The sequence below is a fragment of the Elaeis guineensis genome, chromosome 10 (genome assembly GCF_000442705.2).
Source record: "Elaeis guineensis isolate ETL-2024a chromosome 10, EG11, whole genome shotgun sequence".
Classification (NCBI taxonomy): domain Eukaryota; kingdom Viridiplantae; phylum Streptophyta; class Magnoliopsida; order Arecales; family Arecaceae; genus Elaeis; species Elaeis guineensis.
Window position 1 is genome coordinate 86,558,578 of NC_026002.2, and position 16,833 is coordinate 86,575,410.

Sequence of the window (16,833 nt, forward strand, 5' to 3'; positions counted from 1 at the left end):
TTACTAGGCTGTCTAGCTCATTACCTCCTATTTTATTGTTTTTACAGATGTTAAGAAATTAAGATGATACAAGATATGAATGGAAGAGTGATCAGAAGCAGAATCCTTATCTTTTATTTTAGGTTGAAAGTCTTATTGAATTTGGTGTAAGACCTATGAATCATTATTGAATTTATTAAGATATTAAAGAAAAAATTTAGATCGTTATATTTTGGATTTAAATTATTGACTAATTATTCCGCTGTTGTTTTAGGATAGTATGATAAGATGCCTTGCATGCTTATGGGAAGAGTTTTCTATGAGTATGCGACGGTTGCCATGACCCTCGATTCAAAATCTCGGGTCGGGGGCATGACAATTATAGTGGTATCAGAGAATAAGTAGATAAATTATGAAACATAGAATCAGATATTGAATGGGTGTTAGTGGATAGACACCAGGGACATTATAGTGTAGATCTTTGATAATTGTAGTGAGAAAAATATTTATAAATTTTGTTTAAATATTGAGATTATGTATGAAAGGATCACAAGAGATTATGACATATGGAGTTTGAAATATGATGGATAATCTATTGATCATAATATGATTAGTTAGATCTTGATCGAAAGTAATCACAAAAGGATTGACATAAAATTTTATTATGCATTGTGGTTATTAATTTGATCATTAGTTATTCAAGTGAATCGTAAGTTCAAATTCGATATGAGAATAATACTATAATATTACTTCTAGTTGAGAAGTTGACTAGATAAAGATTTGACGATAAAATATTGTTTCAGGATGGACTAAGAAAAATCTTTTATGATGCTTGATTGGAATATTTATCGAAATTGAATTTGGTATGTGGATTATATATAAAGTGGCATATTAGGATGAATGCATATTTGGAGATATTGCAAAGAAGCTTATTTCTTATTGATGAAATCGATTATGAGGTTGTAGAATATTCATCGTACTGGAATCTTTAATCATCATCCTTAGATCTATAAAATAGATTTTATTATGTCTCTTGGAGACTACCTGATGTATATGAAATTTTAATTTAAAGATTTCGTATCTAAGTTGATCAAGAGATTTTCTGATATTATTGTTGAGATTGTTAATGAAAAATTGATATCTTCAGATTAAGATAAAAGATCTGATTTATATTTATTTCAGATTAAGGGATCCATGTGAATTTACAATTTAGAATTTTAGATTTAGGAATTGATATGGAGTTCCTTTACTTTTGTTAACGAGGTCCCTAATTGAATCTACTATTAAATGAAGATTTGACTTTTTTTGAAGCTTGTATGATTGTTATGAAAGGATATTTGATAGATATTGAAGATCCTAATGATAGAAAGTTTAGAAAAAAAAAATAATGATTTAAAATTCTTATATATTCTGATTATGTCCAAATTTGGTGGAGCATCGAAAGATTTTTTTTCTTCATTAATTTGACTTATAAAGATTTTTGGTTTGAAAATTATTGAATTGAATTGATATGAGAATTAAGATTTGATTCATATTGATTATAGTAAATCTATATGATGGTTTTAAATATGATATTGGACTCAAGGGTTAATCAAGATTATTGTACACCAGTAGAAGTATGAATGAGAATCAGAAGTTAATCTTTGACTTCAATTAAAATTTAAAATTTTTAATTTTTTTTTCTATTGATAAGGTAAAAAAAAATAATTTGATCAAATTTTTTTTTGGTGAACCTAAGAAATTTTGATTGTTAGATCATAGTATGCAGCAGAAGTATGGTAATCTGGATTACTTTGAGTAAGTCAGGAATGTTGATTCTCTGAGTCAAAGAATTATAATAAATAATATAGTTTGATATAAAAAAATTCATGGATATTAGAAAGAATAATATTTTAAAATTTTGAATTATTTTAGATATCCTAATGTAATTTTTAAAAGTAGAGCTTCCACTTACTATGCTACAAAAATAATTAGCATCCTAATTCTAGGATGAGTGGACCTTTGATTTTTGATTTTAGATTTAGAATATTTAGAGATAAATTTTTTCTATCCTAGAATTAAATTTTATAATTCTCTATTTATTAGAAAGAATTTGAGATTGTTTATCGAATGATGATTTCGATCTTAGATTATTATACTCAAATATTTATCTCCAGGGTATAACAAAATTTGAAGTTAGAACTCTTTTGATCATTATTATTTCTCAGACTGAATGGAAAAGATTGAGGTTATCTATTGATATTGACGATTGTTCTATAAAAGATAGATTGGAGTTATTCATAATTTGATAATAAATTGATTAATTAAGAGTTGTTAATGTTTAGATAAAGAAAATTGATATACTTACTTAGAATAGAGACATTGATTTTGATTATAAGAAAAATATAGTTTTGATTTAGATCAATTTTTGAGTTATTGGTTTTTATTATAGAATGACTTAATGATAAAATTTGCTTCAAAAATTAGAATATTTAAGAGTTTGAGGGTTTGAGTAAGAAAATTTCGATGACTAGAAATAGTGATATTGATTCAATCAACAATGGTGATATTGATCTTTATGAAATGACTTAATGATAAAGTTGCATCAAGAAATAAAATATCAAAAGTTCGAGAATGAGATTGAAATGATAAATCTTCAACCTTTGAAAGTACGAATAAGAGAAAATATTTTTAAATTTTGATTGATTGAGATGTCATCATATGATTCATAGAAGTATATTTTTCTATCTTATGATGGGTTAAAATTAAGAGTGGTTAATATTTTGAAATAAATAAATAAATGAATGAATGATGATGAATGAAGTTTTTATGCAAGAATAGAGACATTGACCTTTTTCTATTCACAAGAGATAGATTTGATTTTAATTTGAGTCATGAGATATTGAATATTAATTTTTACAGAAAATAAGATCATAATTTTGAAATCTTGAAACATTGAAAATCTTTGAGATGGTAATCTTGATAATAAGAAAATGGATGGTTCCGTTTAGATCAATATTTGATGTATTTACTTTTTCCTTATGGAATGATTTAAGAATGAATTTATATCAAGAATTAGAATATTGAAATATTTGTGGATGAGATTCAAGTAAGAAACTATGAAGACTCAGGCAAAAAAAATTTCGAGGACGAAATTTCTTTTAGAGAGGAAGAATGTGAGGCCCGGCCCAAGCAACGAATCCAAAGCCCAAAACAAAAAAAAAAAAGGAAGGAAAACAGAGGAGAAGAACTCCTGAAGGGAGTCTTCTTCCTCCGTTCATCGGCTCCTAATCAGAGTCAGAAATAAGTTCCCTCCGGCTCTATTTAAGGAGGAGAAACCTCCTCTCTCCTCTCATCGAGAAATCTCGGGGCAAAACGACGGCAATCACCGAAAATTCCTTACGGAGATCCGTCACTGTGCCGTCCAATTTCTCGTCGGAAAAGCTTCACCGGCGATGGAGGTAAGCCTCCTCCTCTTCCTCTCTTCTCCCCCGTCCTTCCCGTGCCGATGTGCATGCTCGTCGGTGACCGGAGTCGCCGGATTTTGTTGCGAAAAAAAATTTTTTTTTTGCCATTTTGCCATCGCCGGTGGTCACCGCCGACCACCGGTTTGGCCCTCTTCTTATCGGCGAGTCACCCCCTCCTGCCGACGGCCGCCCTACGCCGACTGTGCCGTCGGCCGGCCAGCCAACGAGGGGACCTCACGGTCCCCTGTTTCAGCCCAAAGGAACCCACGGGAGAAAAAAAAAGAAAAGAAGAAGAAGAAGAAGGAAAAGAAAAAGAAAAAAAAGAAAAGAAGAAGAAGGAAAAGAAAAAAGAAAAAAAAAGAGAAAAAGAAGCAGAAAAATAATATAATAATAATTTAATAATAATAAATAGAATTTTCTCCTCTCTCTTTCGTGAAGGAAAAAGAAAAAAAAAGAGAAAGAAAGAGAGAAAGAAAAAAAGAAAAGAAAAGAAAAATTATTAAATTAATTAATAAATAATGATATAAATAATAAAATATGAGATAGAGAGTTTCTCTCTCTTTCCTCTCTCTCTTCAGCCTGAACTAGTATTTTCTCTCTCTAGAATTGAACTTTCTCTCTCTAGAATCCTCTCTCTGGATTATTTTTCTCTCCTAAGATTTCTAAAATTTTGAGAATAATGATGATGAATTTAAATGATCTTCATGATAGATTTTTGATCTGTGATCGTCGGACGGTACACCGACATCCACTTTGATCAGATCAGGTATTTTTAGATTTTAATTTCTATAATTTTATTAAATTATCCACATAATAATCTTAGCATGATTTGATCTGATCGATCGAATTTGTTGAATCATATTGTCTGAAGAATTCAAGATGAATTTTCTCTCTCTAGAATTTTCTCTCTCTAAAATTTTCTCTCTCTAAAATATTCTCTCTCTAAAAAGGTTAGTGAATGAAGAAATTTCTTTTAATAATCCTGATCTGATTCTAATAAAGAATCCTGGTCCATGATTGTCAGACAGCGTACTGGCATCTACCTTAATCAGATCATGAATCTTTAGATTTGATTATCCATGATTTCGATCTAGCCATGACTTAATTTGATCATGTTGATTTCACCAATTGAGATATTGGACCAATCGTAATGTTGGATTGTGTCACCTGATCAATTCGAATTGTACCTCATGAATTCTCTCCTCTGATTTTCTCTCTCCACTTGATTTTATGAAATCGATGAAGAAATCTCGATCCTATCACTTCTTATCCGATTTGATCTGATAGTCAAACTTTGGATCGTTTAGGTCCTAATTAGATTTTGATTAGATGAAATTAGATGATCGGATCCAATCTAAATCATTGAAATATGGTATTCGTATTCTTTCTAATTATTGAAATTGATTCTGTATAGGATTGTGGATGTTTGATCATGGAATATCGCGATATGATCTACGAACAGAATTTTTGGAAGAAAATTTATAGAATTATGTGGATTTATTGGAATACGTTCGAGGTAAGTAATGTTTCACTTTTTCTAAATTTATCAGCAAATTATAATGTATTTTTCTGACATGATTTGTGAAATGATGCATGAATTGGATGAATGGTATTTTGTTATGAAAATATCTTATTTGAAATGTTATGATGAAGCATGATTGAACATATTGATTTCATGATGCATTACATTGATTGATTTCGATACTACTTGATTATATATTTTATTATCGAAATTAGAATATGAAATATGATTTATGAAGAATTATGATATAAGAAACATTATGAATTGACAACTTGACTATGTAAAGGACCCCGCCAATGGGGACATATACGTTGGCAATTGATTGTCCTGAGGATTTATGTCGCCAGTGAGACCAGCGACATGTCGCCAAAGAGACCAGTGACAAACCGCCAGCGAGACCAGCGGTTCCAAAGGACATGGCTGCCAGATGATTCGCAGCCTACTGCAAGCAGATACGCGGTATTATGACCCTGCCACAGGAAAAATATGGTCATAGCTCATGGTTGACGAAAAGAAATTAAGAATAAAAGAAATTGAAATCTTGAAAGAAACTTGAATTTTCGAAAAAGAAATGAATTTGGCATGAATTATGTTGCATAATTGAAATTGATTTCGAATTGATAAACTATATATGCTTATTTTCTATAAATAATTATTTACTTAAATGTCTGATGAAATCTGTTGAAAAATGATCATTGCTTACTGGGCTGTCTAGCTCATTACCTCCTATTTTATTATTTTTACAGATGTTGAGGAATTAAGATGATACAAGATATGAATGAAAGAGTGATCAGAAGCAGAATCCTTATACTTTTATTTTAGGTTGAAAGTCTTATTGAATTTGGTGTACGACCTATGAATCATTATTGAATTTATTAAGATATTAAAGAAGAAATTTAGATCGTTATATTTTAGATTTAAATTATTGACTAATTATTCCACTGTTGTTTTAGGATAGTATGATAAGATGCCTTGCATGCTTATGGGAAGAGTTTTCTATGAGTATGCGGCGGTTGCCATGACCCTCGGTTCAAAATCTCGGGTCGGAGGTGTGACAATAACCCTGTCTTGATCAATTTGCATATGAACCATGAAGCTGCAACCTAAAAATTGATACTATTGGATCAACAAAGTAAGAACACCATTGCTCATTTACCATCCAAGTCTTATTTCTTCTGATTATATTTCGAATCTCCAACAAACTTTTATGATAAGTGCAAATAACAATACTTCAGTCCAATAACATTTAAACTTATCTCAAGTAAGAATCGCTATGCTGATATTAGGGTCTAGATCAGTAGCTCAATAGCATAGTTCAGTATGCCTTAGTGTCGCTTCATGCCAGGCCAATATGGACACAGTATAGAAGGCAAGGGAGAGGGAGAATTGGAGAGAAGAAAAGAGAAAGGGAAGAGGAAAAGAGAGGGAGGAAGGGAGAGAGAGGGAAAAGACCGATGAAGGCTAGTGGAGTGCATCCGGCATGACAAAAATGATAGAGAAGAAAGATAATGGAAAAGAGAACAAGAGAAAGAGAGAAAGGAAAAGAGGATGTGCAAATGTCCAGTAGAGGTCGACAGAGGGTTGAGGAGCCATGCAAAGAGATAGAGGAGATGCTTAGCCTTTAGTTTCTCTATTTCTTTAGAAATAGTGATCCATATGGAGCTATTTTTTTATTTTTGAAGATTTAGTGAAATCGACAAATTTTTTATTTTTTATCTTAAAAAATTAAATAAAATTAGTAAAAAATTTACCAACTTCATTTAAAATATTTAAAAATAAAAAAATTCCTTTCAAGATCCTATTTCGAATGGAATGATATAGGAGAACCGAAAATAGAACCCTCTTTTTTTCCCTTCGTATGGCTTCGAACAACCTCCATAGCCATTTAGCACTCTCTCTCTCTCTCTCTCTCTCTCTCTCTCTCCCTCCCTCTTTTCTCGTCGCCCTTCTCCTCTATCATCGTTTTCTCATTTGCTTGCTAGAATCATCCAATCCATAGTTGGTATGTCCTAAATGATCCGAGGTGGCTCCACCGTCATTGATCCAGAGAATATGGATAGTATAAAGAATTTATTTTTAAATTGAGAAAAAGAGTGTAATTTAGAGAGATATTGAAAAAATAGGAGTAGCCATGCCACTTTTCCTTATCCCAGCGGGAAATGCGGATAATTCATAAATGCGATGAAATCTGGATATTTTTGGTCGCCTATTTCCCTAAACAACGGTTCGAGAACTTCCGCGTTGTGGGTTGATCAGGGGATTCCCCTCTTAAAAGGCGCGGATTTCGCCGACGGGGCCAAGGGGCTGATCGCCCCAAGGTAATGTTCTATGAAGAATGCTAGCTTTTGTGATGAGCCGCATCGAACCGACGGTCGATCTTTCAAAACTTCAGAAATGGACGGACCAAGATCCGTTCCTTTAAAAGAAAGCCTCCTCACTCATGCCCTCGCGATCTCCCCGTTGGTCTCCGATTTGTCAGAACCAGCGTTAATTGCTCGGGCGGATGGACATCAAGGAAACAGCGGGGGGTGATCTATATCATTATTATTTCGGTGAGGGGAAACGGATTGAGAGAGTGGAAGACCGAGCCTCCCTTCCCACCCAACATTCTCTCTTCTGAGATCCCATCCCTCCAGAACCCCTTTTTTTTTTTTTTTTTCTCTTTCAGTTGTTGTTGTTGTTGTTGTTGTTCTTATCATTATTATTATTATTACGATTTTTGCGTCTCTCTGTTTCCTTCTCTACTCGAGGGTCACCATCCTTTGTGTGGGCGTTTGCGATGCTGATGCGGGGGAGATCCTCTTCGTGATCTGCCGCCGCCTTCGCCTTTACAGGCCCGACGTTTCTCCCTTCGGTTAATCCTTCTCTTTTCCGGTGCCATGGGACCGATCTGGGGCCTCATGGGCGGTGGCCTGGATCTCTTGATCGTGCTCTATTTCGCGGTCTGGTTCTTGGGTGCCAGGTTCTTGCTCGACCGCCTCGTCTACAAGGTAACAAATGCACCAATCCCCCTCCCATTCCTTCTCCTGCTTTATTTTTTCCTTTCTTCATCCGTCCGTTTTATTATATCTCTATTCCGTTGCTGTTGACGCATCGGTTCTTTGGCCTGTTTTCGAATCTTGGAATCCTTCTTTGGGGTATCCGAAGAATGGGATTGACAGCATTCCATGTAAAATTCGTCTGGGATTGGTTCCTATGTAAGAACAACAAGAGTTGGTTTCCGTACAAGAAGAGATGGTGGGGTATTTGAAATTCTAAATCTTAGATCTTAGTAATTTTAACCTGGCGAGGCCGTTAGACTGATTTTCTCGAGGGAAGAAAGAACTCCTTAGAGACTATGGGTTTTCGAACACTTGAACGATATGTCGGAGGAAGCAATTGACGATGCTTATCAGGTCGAGTCGTGGTTATCTGTTCTTCTTATCTTAGCCAAGCAAGGTAGATGAGACAACGGAAAGATACACGCCTAAATTTTGTAATGGGTTATCAGGATCATCCAACATGGCATCTCAAGATCACGCAAGGGAACATGGCATCTCAAGATCATGCAGAAAGGAGGGAAGGCTGACAGTAGGTTGATTTTTTTTTTTTTATTGTTATTTCTAGCATGATCTGACTTCTGATTGGTCTCAGCTTATGCAACTTTGAAGAGAGGAAAATAATGAAAAAAAAAAGGAAAATCAAAGGCCATGTATGATTCTATTTATGTTGAATTGTATACTTCCCATTTCAGGTAATAACTCATGATTGCAGTTGCTTGGGTCACCAAATAAATAATCATTCCTCAGAATCCAATAAATTCCTCATATATGGTCCTCATGAATATGCCATGTATATACACCACTTATTTGCTGCACATAAGGTGTCCTGAATCTGTTACATTTTCATTTATCTGATGATGCAATTATAGAGGTGCCTATTGTTAGCCTCATCGGAGTCACAATATCTGCAGAAAGTTTTCTAATGGTGGATCTTGATATCTCAAGAATAGTCAGTTGTTGTTAATTTCATAATCAAAAATATGCTGGTAGTTCAGTTCAGTTCCATAGGAAAATCAGGTCTGGTTGTCTGGGCTTGCAGAAGCTTGATTACTCATGAAAAATGCATATTTTATATTCCTTGCAATATGATATTTCATGGCAATCAAATATATTTCTGACTTCATTAGAAAAAAAATAGTATATCTACCAGTGTAGGTCATTCATGACCTGTGTAACTACTTGCATAAAATTTACATCTAGCAATTGCTATTAGGAGTAATGGTCTGTCCTGTGTCAGAATGCTCTAGTTGGTTGTTAGCCGGTTTTATATGCTAAAGCAAATTTGCAATTTAAAGGCATTCTACAACTTTCTGTTTTGAAACTTGTATACATGTATGGTTCATTTTCAGCCATTGGCTGTAAGATTATTGAGAGCTCTACTGATAAATGATGAGGCAAGATGCTCAAAGATTGCAAAGTGCTCGGAGTCAATGTGGAAGCTGACGTATTATGCTGGTGTTCAACTGTGGGTTCTTTTGATAATCAAACAGGAGCCTTGGTCATTGGATACAAAGAAGTACTTTAAAGGGTGGCCTAATCAAGAATTGAAGTGAGTCTAGAATTTTTTATTGCTTATTGTAGGATTACATGCAATTCTAGATGCTCATTACTATACCAATTATGACAGTAGATAAAGCTACAACCTTGCACATCTTGTATAAGTTCTTTTGGCTGCATATTGATTCATGCATTGCATGTTTTTGAATAGCTTTTTAATATGCGCAATGATGATTAAAAGTTAAAATGATAATTCTGTAGTCTTCCATCCAAAAAGTTCAGCAAATTGAGAAATTATGCTACAAATATTTGAGGACCAATATGCTAATGTTGTCTGTATGACAAATGATTACTCAGTATTAGTGTCTATGCCTGAGCACTCTCTCTCCTCAAGATCTATCCACCTACTAGGCAAGCTAGGTTTGGTAGGTATAAAGAAAGTTGGCTGTTTGATTGTTTGCATATGTTTGCTTGGTCAGTAAGCTTTACTTTTCATTATTTGATTTACATTTCATAACTACAGCATTTAATTGTTTTACTAGCCATTTTTTATTCAGTGAATTTTTAAAATATGCAATTAACTTACAGGGAGGAAGATAAGGAAATAAAAAGAAATGTAACTTCCTCTGCATGTTGTGCCTGGAACACTGTATTGCTTGCCTAACAGCTTAAGTGGCGAGTTCCTACAGCTTCTGTCTACATTTTTTTATCCAAAATGTTGTCCATATCACATAATAATGCAAGTTAACATTTATTATAAGTCAAATATATTAGAAGAAAACAATACACAATCGGTTGTTCATTGGATAATCTATTGCTTATTCATGAATGAATTCTCTGCATTGTATATTTTTTACATTGATAATGTTACTGGTCACATGTCATAGCTGTTGCAGAAATATTATAAATTTTTTTTTTTTGCATGGGTTCATTTTCTTCTTGGCTAGCTTGATCCCCCATTTTCTGAGCAATCTTTATTTCCAATTAGATGGTGGCAATCTAGTGTGAACCAAAAATATATTAGCCCTCAACATAGGCTTGTAAGAAAATTGATTAGTTGCCAGGCTGAGATGCAGAAAATGGACTGAGGCTTTAGCTAAAGAGGGTTCTTTGAGAGATCCATAGGACTGCTTTTGGCATAAAAAGCTTCTTAACATCAAATGTACCAAAAGCCTACTCACTTTTCTGTTTAAAAATGATCTTCACCTTTCCCTACTTGAAATACAATGTATTTCTATTGGTGAACACAATGCCTGTTGAACTTGTAATGAGATGGCATTCAGTTTTAAGAGAAATGGAATTCATTTACGAGACTAGTAGGAAGGTCTTGTATATCTTATTGACATGAATATCAATTAATTTAACATCGGGAAATTTTCTGCATATTGTGTTCATTTAAACATTCTTAAAGTTGGTTCCTCTAGCATTGTAATTTACACCGAAGAAAATTATGTCTGAGACTTTCTGGTCAACATCATGCAGCTTATTTCAATTACAATGAATCGATTTAATATGGTAATGTAAATGTCAAGTATATCATTTTTATATAATTACTTGTCACAATGCCATAGATTAGGTTATTAGGTTGTGTTTTAGATATGGAAGTAATCTATTTTCTCATCAAAGTGAACTGGAGTGCTCAACCTGTAAATCTCAATTGTTAGCATCCAAGAGTGTAAGAACTATTAGGCCAACTAACATTCTCCACACAAGACCTTAGAAATATTGTTCATATCAATGCTGTCAAAAGCAAAGGTGCCTGTAAGGTGATAGAACCCTGTATCGCCTGAGGAACCAGGCAAAGAAAAAGCATTTGCTTGAAGAACATAAGGCACCAATTCATGAAATTTAAACAAATGCATTAGAAATTCATAAGGCGCTATTTGTATTCAGAACATGGACATCATATATTAATTATTGAAGTTTCGACATCCTAAATCATAATCGTCTTTACATTATATAATGCTCCACACTTTTGAAACATCCAATCAAAACACCACTTTCCATAATATGCTTTTAACCAAAAGATAGAAAACATAACTCACTGGGCATCCTAAAATAGTTTTGAAATTCAAATATGTTAATAAAATACCACTTTGTATTTGATGTCTTTAAATAAAACATAAAAAAAGGAAAAGTAAATCATAGGGCATCTTAGCGTCACTCTTTATTATAAGAGTGCTAAAAGATCAAGATAACCCTCGAAATAATTAACAAAATTTTAGAGGAACAGGTAAAGGGGAAAGAAGAATAATTCTGGATGCTAGGGAGGTGTTCGTCTAAATGCCTCTGTCTGCCCCAAGTGCTTACCCAGGCATTGCCTCTGCAAAGTCACCTTGCCTGAGAATTGTTAAGGCACTCATGGGTCTCCATGTCTAACCTGAGCCCTGGGTGAACACCCAAATCACCTTTGACAACTTACCTTATATCACACCATGTAGGAATAATTGGCTGTATTCGATCTTGTACGAGACTTACATCTTATTTTGCATCAAGTTTGTAATTTTTTTTCTGCCATACTGCATCACATTTCTAAGCTGCTCTATGTTTCATATGTCAAAGGGTGATTTTGATCAATTAGCTACTTTTTTGGAAAAAAAAAGTATGTTCTATGGTGACTGTTCAATTACTTGCTTAGTTGCTGTTAAAGTAAAAAAAACCAGCAAAATCACTCGATCATTATCCAGAAATCATAAAGACAGGTCATGGCTTTTGTCATTTCCATACCATCTTTTCTAAATAAATGATGATTATCGCAATGTAGTGTTTGTGCTTAAAGATCTAAATTTCACTTTTGAAGTGAGTCATGCTTTGTCATGCTCTAAAGTTATTTGACTTCTAATATATTGTTTCTTTTCTTTCTCCTCTTCTGATTAGGCCTTCATTGATGCTTTTCTACATGTGTCAATGTGGATTCTACATATATAGTATTGGTGCTCTAATTGCATGGGAAACTCGCAGGAAAGATTTCTTTATAATGATGTCTCATCATGTAATAACTTCCATTTTGATCGGATATTCCTATATAACCAGGTACGCAGCATTGCTGATCTTGATGATGATTTTCATTATAAACCATTTTAATGTTATGTGATGTGTTGAAATGAATGTGTTACAATCAAATTAACATCGAATGATTATTGTTATCCTGTCCAATGCTTACATCTAAGATCGCTGACTTGAAATCGGATCTCGTGCCGATCGGTCGGCGGTATGAGTTGGTACATCTCCGTACCAGACTGTATCAAGTCGGAACTGACATGGAAATGAGGGATGAATCGGAAAAGAAAAGAGAGGGCGGGAGGTAGAGACAGGGAGGGAGGGAAAGAGAGGTCGACAGAGACGTCGGTGGTGGCCACCGAAGGGCGGTCGAGATCTCCCAGGCTCTGTGGTCTTTTGTGAGAGAAAATGAGAGCAGAGAGAGATAGAGAGAGAGGGGAAGGAAGGGAAGAGGAAGAAAAAAAAGGCGGTGGGGAGGCTGCCGTGGCCATTGGATAGCCCAAAAACATCCCACAATTGTCATGGGTTCGAAACAGTAGCGATGCTCTTGTTTTATTGTATTTTTTGAAAAATATGATAAATAGTGAAGTCGGCAATGGGTTTGTTAGTCCATTGTCTGCTTCATTCTTCTCTTTCTCTTTTCGCATCTTGCGGAGGACCGCGGAGCCTCGGAGGCTTTGGGCGCCTCGTTGAGCCACCGTCGGCCACCTCCAGCCTTCCCCTCTCATTCCCTGCCCTCATCTCTCTCCCTCTTTCTTCCTTTCTTTCCTTCTCTCTCACTCTATTTTTGCTGACATTCTGAATCGGATATCCAAACTGCATTGATAAGCTGCCGGTACAGTTCGGCATATCTCGAATAGTCCAGTTTAACGAACCCTCTTACATATTCTTTTTCAGTAGGAGTGTCACATAACAATTACAAAAGAAAAACTTGTCAGTTGACTAGTATTATGATGAAATTAGACGAATATGAGCCATAGGCTTTGACTTATCTAAGTAGCGATCGTTTTATTGGATAGTTTAGAGTGGTGCTTTTCAAGTTCTAATATCTTGATCACATTCAGTTTAAACAAAATAGTACATTATTAGGATTTCTCTATAGAGTTTCATAAAAGAAACCTGGACTTCAAATACTTCAAAGGAGTAAAGTTTTGGTGTTTTACAGTCCTTGACTTCAACAAAAGAAAAAAAAATGTAGTTGTTGTTGGAGCAATGCTGTTGATGTACATATTGTCAATTTTTTCTTCTGGAACAGCAACATTATCGCCTGACCGTGTGAATGATAGAGGACAATATGTTGCATAAGGGCAAATTGCAGACTTGTGTGCTATCATGTCATAATTGTTATTGATGTTTATTTCTTTAAGGCTTCCCTGTTTTCTCTTCACCTAAGGCAATCAATTTTGCTACTATCTCTTCAATATTGAAAATGAGCTAGCTAGATTTATGCTTTTTTGATTACTTATGTTCTCAAATATTATGAAGTTTTCCCAACTTTTCCCACTCTTTTGAAAGAAAATAGATAAGTTTACACCAGAAAAAGAGTAAAGCAGCATCTTTTTATTCTTTATCTGATCCAATGATTTCTAAGGTTGGAACTTATATGAATCAGTGGCCAGACCCTGAAAGGCCATAAGTTGTGGGCATCCTAGCTTATAAATAAGAAAATAGAGGTGTATGCTCAGAAAATATAGGTTGGACGCCTCTTTTTTTCCTTTTTAGTTTTCATTTTCCTTTTCTTTTATTCTTTTGTCGGTCACTACTGTTTCTCCATTTTAGTCTATATATGAGTAAAGAACACATCAGGTATTTGCAGAATTATGACCATATGTGAGATAGATTCAAGACTTTGAGGCTTTTCAGGGTTGAGTCTTGTGTCATAGCATTAAGATCTTGAACTTTCACATCTTTGTGTACTTCATGATTGACCAACCTCAGTGGAGTGTCTCAGATTCTATGATTTGCTTGCTTACATGGACTCATAAATCAGGATTGTGCTTTTATGTAGACAACTGTCATGTTATTTTGTGTACATTATCACATACTATACTTGTGCCTAGTGTATTCCTATATTTTATTTTCAATGCTTATATTTCCTTGTTAGTGTGCTTAAGTTCTTGATGGTTGCTTATGCTTTTATGATTGACACTTTAGCTCTTGCTAATGTTTCATCAAAAATGATGGAAAATAATTTGTTTGGGAAGCAATGTTACTTTTTTTTCTTTGAAGGAACATAATTGCTTCATGTCTAGTGTTTTTTAATCTTTGTTGCAGAACAGCTAAGTTATTCTGAGAAGCAGCTTCAAGGCTGTTTTCACACTTGACGCATATTACTTCTAGTTTTACATCTTCAGAACTTGAATATCTGTATAAATTTTGTCAATAGGTTTGTTAAGATGCTTTGTTTGAAGGTTAGGGATAATAATAAAAAAGTAATGAGTTTTGTTTTGCAGATTTTTTCGAATTGGGACTATTATTCTTGCCCTACATGATACCAGTGATGTATTTCTTGAAGCAGCTAAACTGTTCAAATATTCAGAGAAGGAGACTGCAGCTAGTGTGGTATTTGGACTTTTTGCAGTCTCATGGCTATTGCTACGACTAATATACTTCCCCTTTTGGATAATTAAGACTTCAAGGTTTGTCAGTGTCATCTAATTGTTTGTTTAATCAAACTTCTCCATTTATGTTTGCTAATCATTTTGATGGTTGAATTTCCAGCTACTATTCAATTGAGTTCCTGATGTCATCAAACGGTTTCCCCACCACTTTATACTATGTTTTCAATACAATGCTTCTTACCCTGCTTGTCTTCCACCTCTACTGGTGGAAACTCATATGTGCAATGATCATGAGACAGATGAGTAATAGAGGACAAGTAGGAGAGGACATTCGATCAGGTAAGACAATGTAGTTTGTCCACTATGCATTTTACAAATACTGCTTATAAACATATTTTGTTAAAATGATGAAACAGTCTGATCATTTGGCAAGCTGAATAGAGTTCCTAGTACGTGAAGAACTAGTAGAAGTGTCTGCATGTAGTTACTCTATAAGTCCACTGCAACCATAAGACAGAAATATCTATGCATTATACAATAACCAAATGTGGTTTTATGAATTTAGAAAACTGGATTTGTGGAAACTGCAGTCTAGGAGGTTGACTGTAGCCTAAATGGTTGTACCGTCGTAACAATTTTGTAAAGGTCTAGCAGGTCAACTGGAGGCTTAGCATCAAGATCATGCTGGATCTGATTTCTCTTGCTGTTGTTACACCTATGCTCTTGCTATGCATCTGGCTACTATGTCAAAGGTCATATATGGGTTTCTCTTCTAACCAAGATGATATTAGCAGACTGTTTTCACTAACCTCATATAGGGTTTATGCTTGGGAGATGATTGTAAAAGGCGGATGACATACAGAATTTAATCTCCATGGATTCTTTCCCATAGAGGACTTAACCCTTCCTTTTTCACCCCTCCTTCGGAGATTGCTTATGCTTTCAGTTTCCTTGATAAGCTAATATTTGGGGCCATGATGAAACAAATTACTGACTTTGATTCATCCAAATGCAGATTCTGAAGATGGAGACTAAAGAAGTTGTCCATAAGTCAGGAGTGACAGATGCCATTTTTTAGAAAGTTGTTACTATTGACAATCTTCATGGTGCAGCACCATATTCATATGTTTTCCCCCTTAAAAGGCAGGTATCATGTGCTGGATTTTTTTTTCTCGCTGATGCTTTTTACGATTTTGATCTTTATTGTGAAAGACATTCAAAGATGGGAGCAGGATCAATATAGACAGTGACTCACAGGCAGAGATGAGGTTTTGTTGGTTATGGTCTTCGTTTTCTGTTCCTTTGTTCCCAAAGATAACCAAGTCAGCCTTTTTGGATGTATATGAGGTTTCTTTGGTATACCTGGATCACCTCCACAGTTTCTGTGATTTGGGCTTATTAGCCTTGCTAATGATGTCTAAAAGATGTATTTGGCAGGAAATTTTCATTTGATTGCTGATTCACAATAGCGTTCTAAATTTTTTATTGGAATTGCATATTGTTCTTAGTAGTGGCTCAATTGTAATTTTTGGGACTGCATGTTGTTCTTAGTAGTGGCATCCTAGGGAAACTTGATAACCCCCCTCTCCAGTGTAAGTGCATCAACTTCATTCTGAGTGGGCAAATCATCATTAAAAAAAAGGTAAGAAAATATTGTACTCATTGGCAATGATTAATGTCAGGAGAAACGCTGGTTCATTCGATTCATGGAAGGGTGGGATGTAGTGCATACTCATTATCAAAGCCCAAATGCCAATGGGAGGGAAGTTTTTCAAACTTCAAAGTCA

At 34.7% G+C, this 16,833-nt stretch overlaps 1 protein-coding gene across 3 annotated transcripts; it reads left to right on the forward strand.

Moving 5' to 3' along the window:
- The first annotated feature begins 7,196 nt into the window (after nucleotides 1–7,196).
- On the forward strand, nucleotides 7,197–16,553 carry LOC105034907 (ASC1-like protein 3). Of its 3 annotated transcripts, none has more exons than XM_073244342.1 (7): nucleotides 7,197–7,937; nucleotides 8,095–8,517; nucleotides 9,338–9,537; nucleotides 12,363–12,518; nucleotides 14,939–15,124; nucleotides 15,207–15,385; nucleotides 16,062–16,553. In XM_073244342.1, exons 2-7 carry the CDS (start codon nucleotides 8,449–8,451, stop codon nucleotides 16,079–16,081), a joined length of 810 nt encoding a protein of 269 aa, XP_073100443.1. In that variant the 5' UTR covers nucleotides 7,197–7,937; nucleotides 8,095–8,448; the 3' UTR covers nucleotides 16,082–16,553. The 3 variants fall into 3 exon arrangements, with proteins under 3 accessions (XP_073100443.1, XP_073100444.1, XP_010908537.1); XM_073244343.1 differs by having other exon boundaries at nucleotides 8,438–8,517; XM_010910235.4 differs by lacking the exon at nucleotides 8,095–8,517 and having other exon boundaries at nucleotides 7,208–7,937.
- The last annotated feature ends 280 nt before the right edge of the window (nucleotides 16,554–16,833 follow it).

Coding starts and splice junctions, on each gene's coding strand:
- LOC105034907 (XM_010910235.4), top strand. CDS start 7,827: ATGGGACCGATCTGGGGCCTCATGGGCGGTGGCCTGGATCTCTTGATC. Junction 9,538..12,362: donor TGGCCTAATCAAGAATTGAA/GTGAGTCTAGAA, acceptor TCTTCTGATTAG/GCCTTCATTGATGCTTTTCT. Junction 15,386..16,061: donor AGGAGAGGACATTCGATCAG/GTAAGACAATGT, acceptor ATCCAAATGCAG/ATTCTGAAGATGGAGACTAA.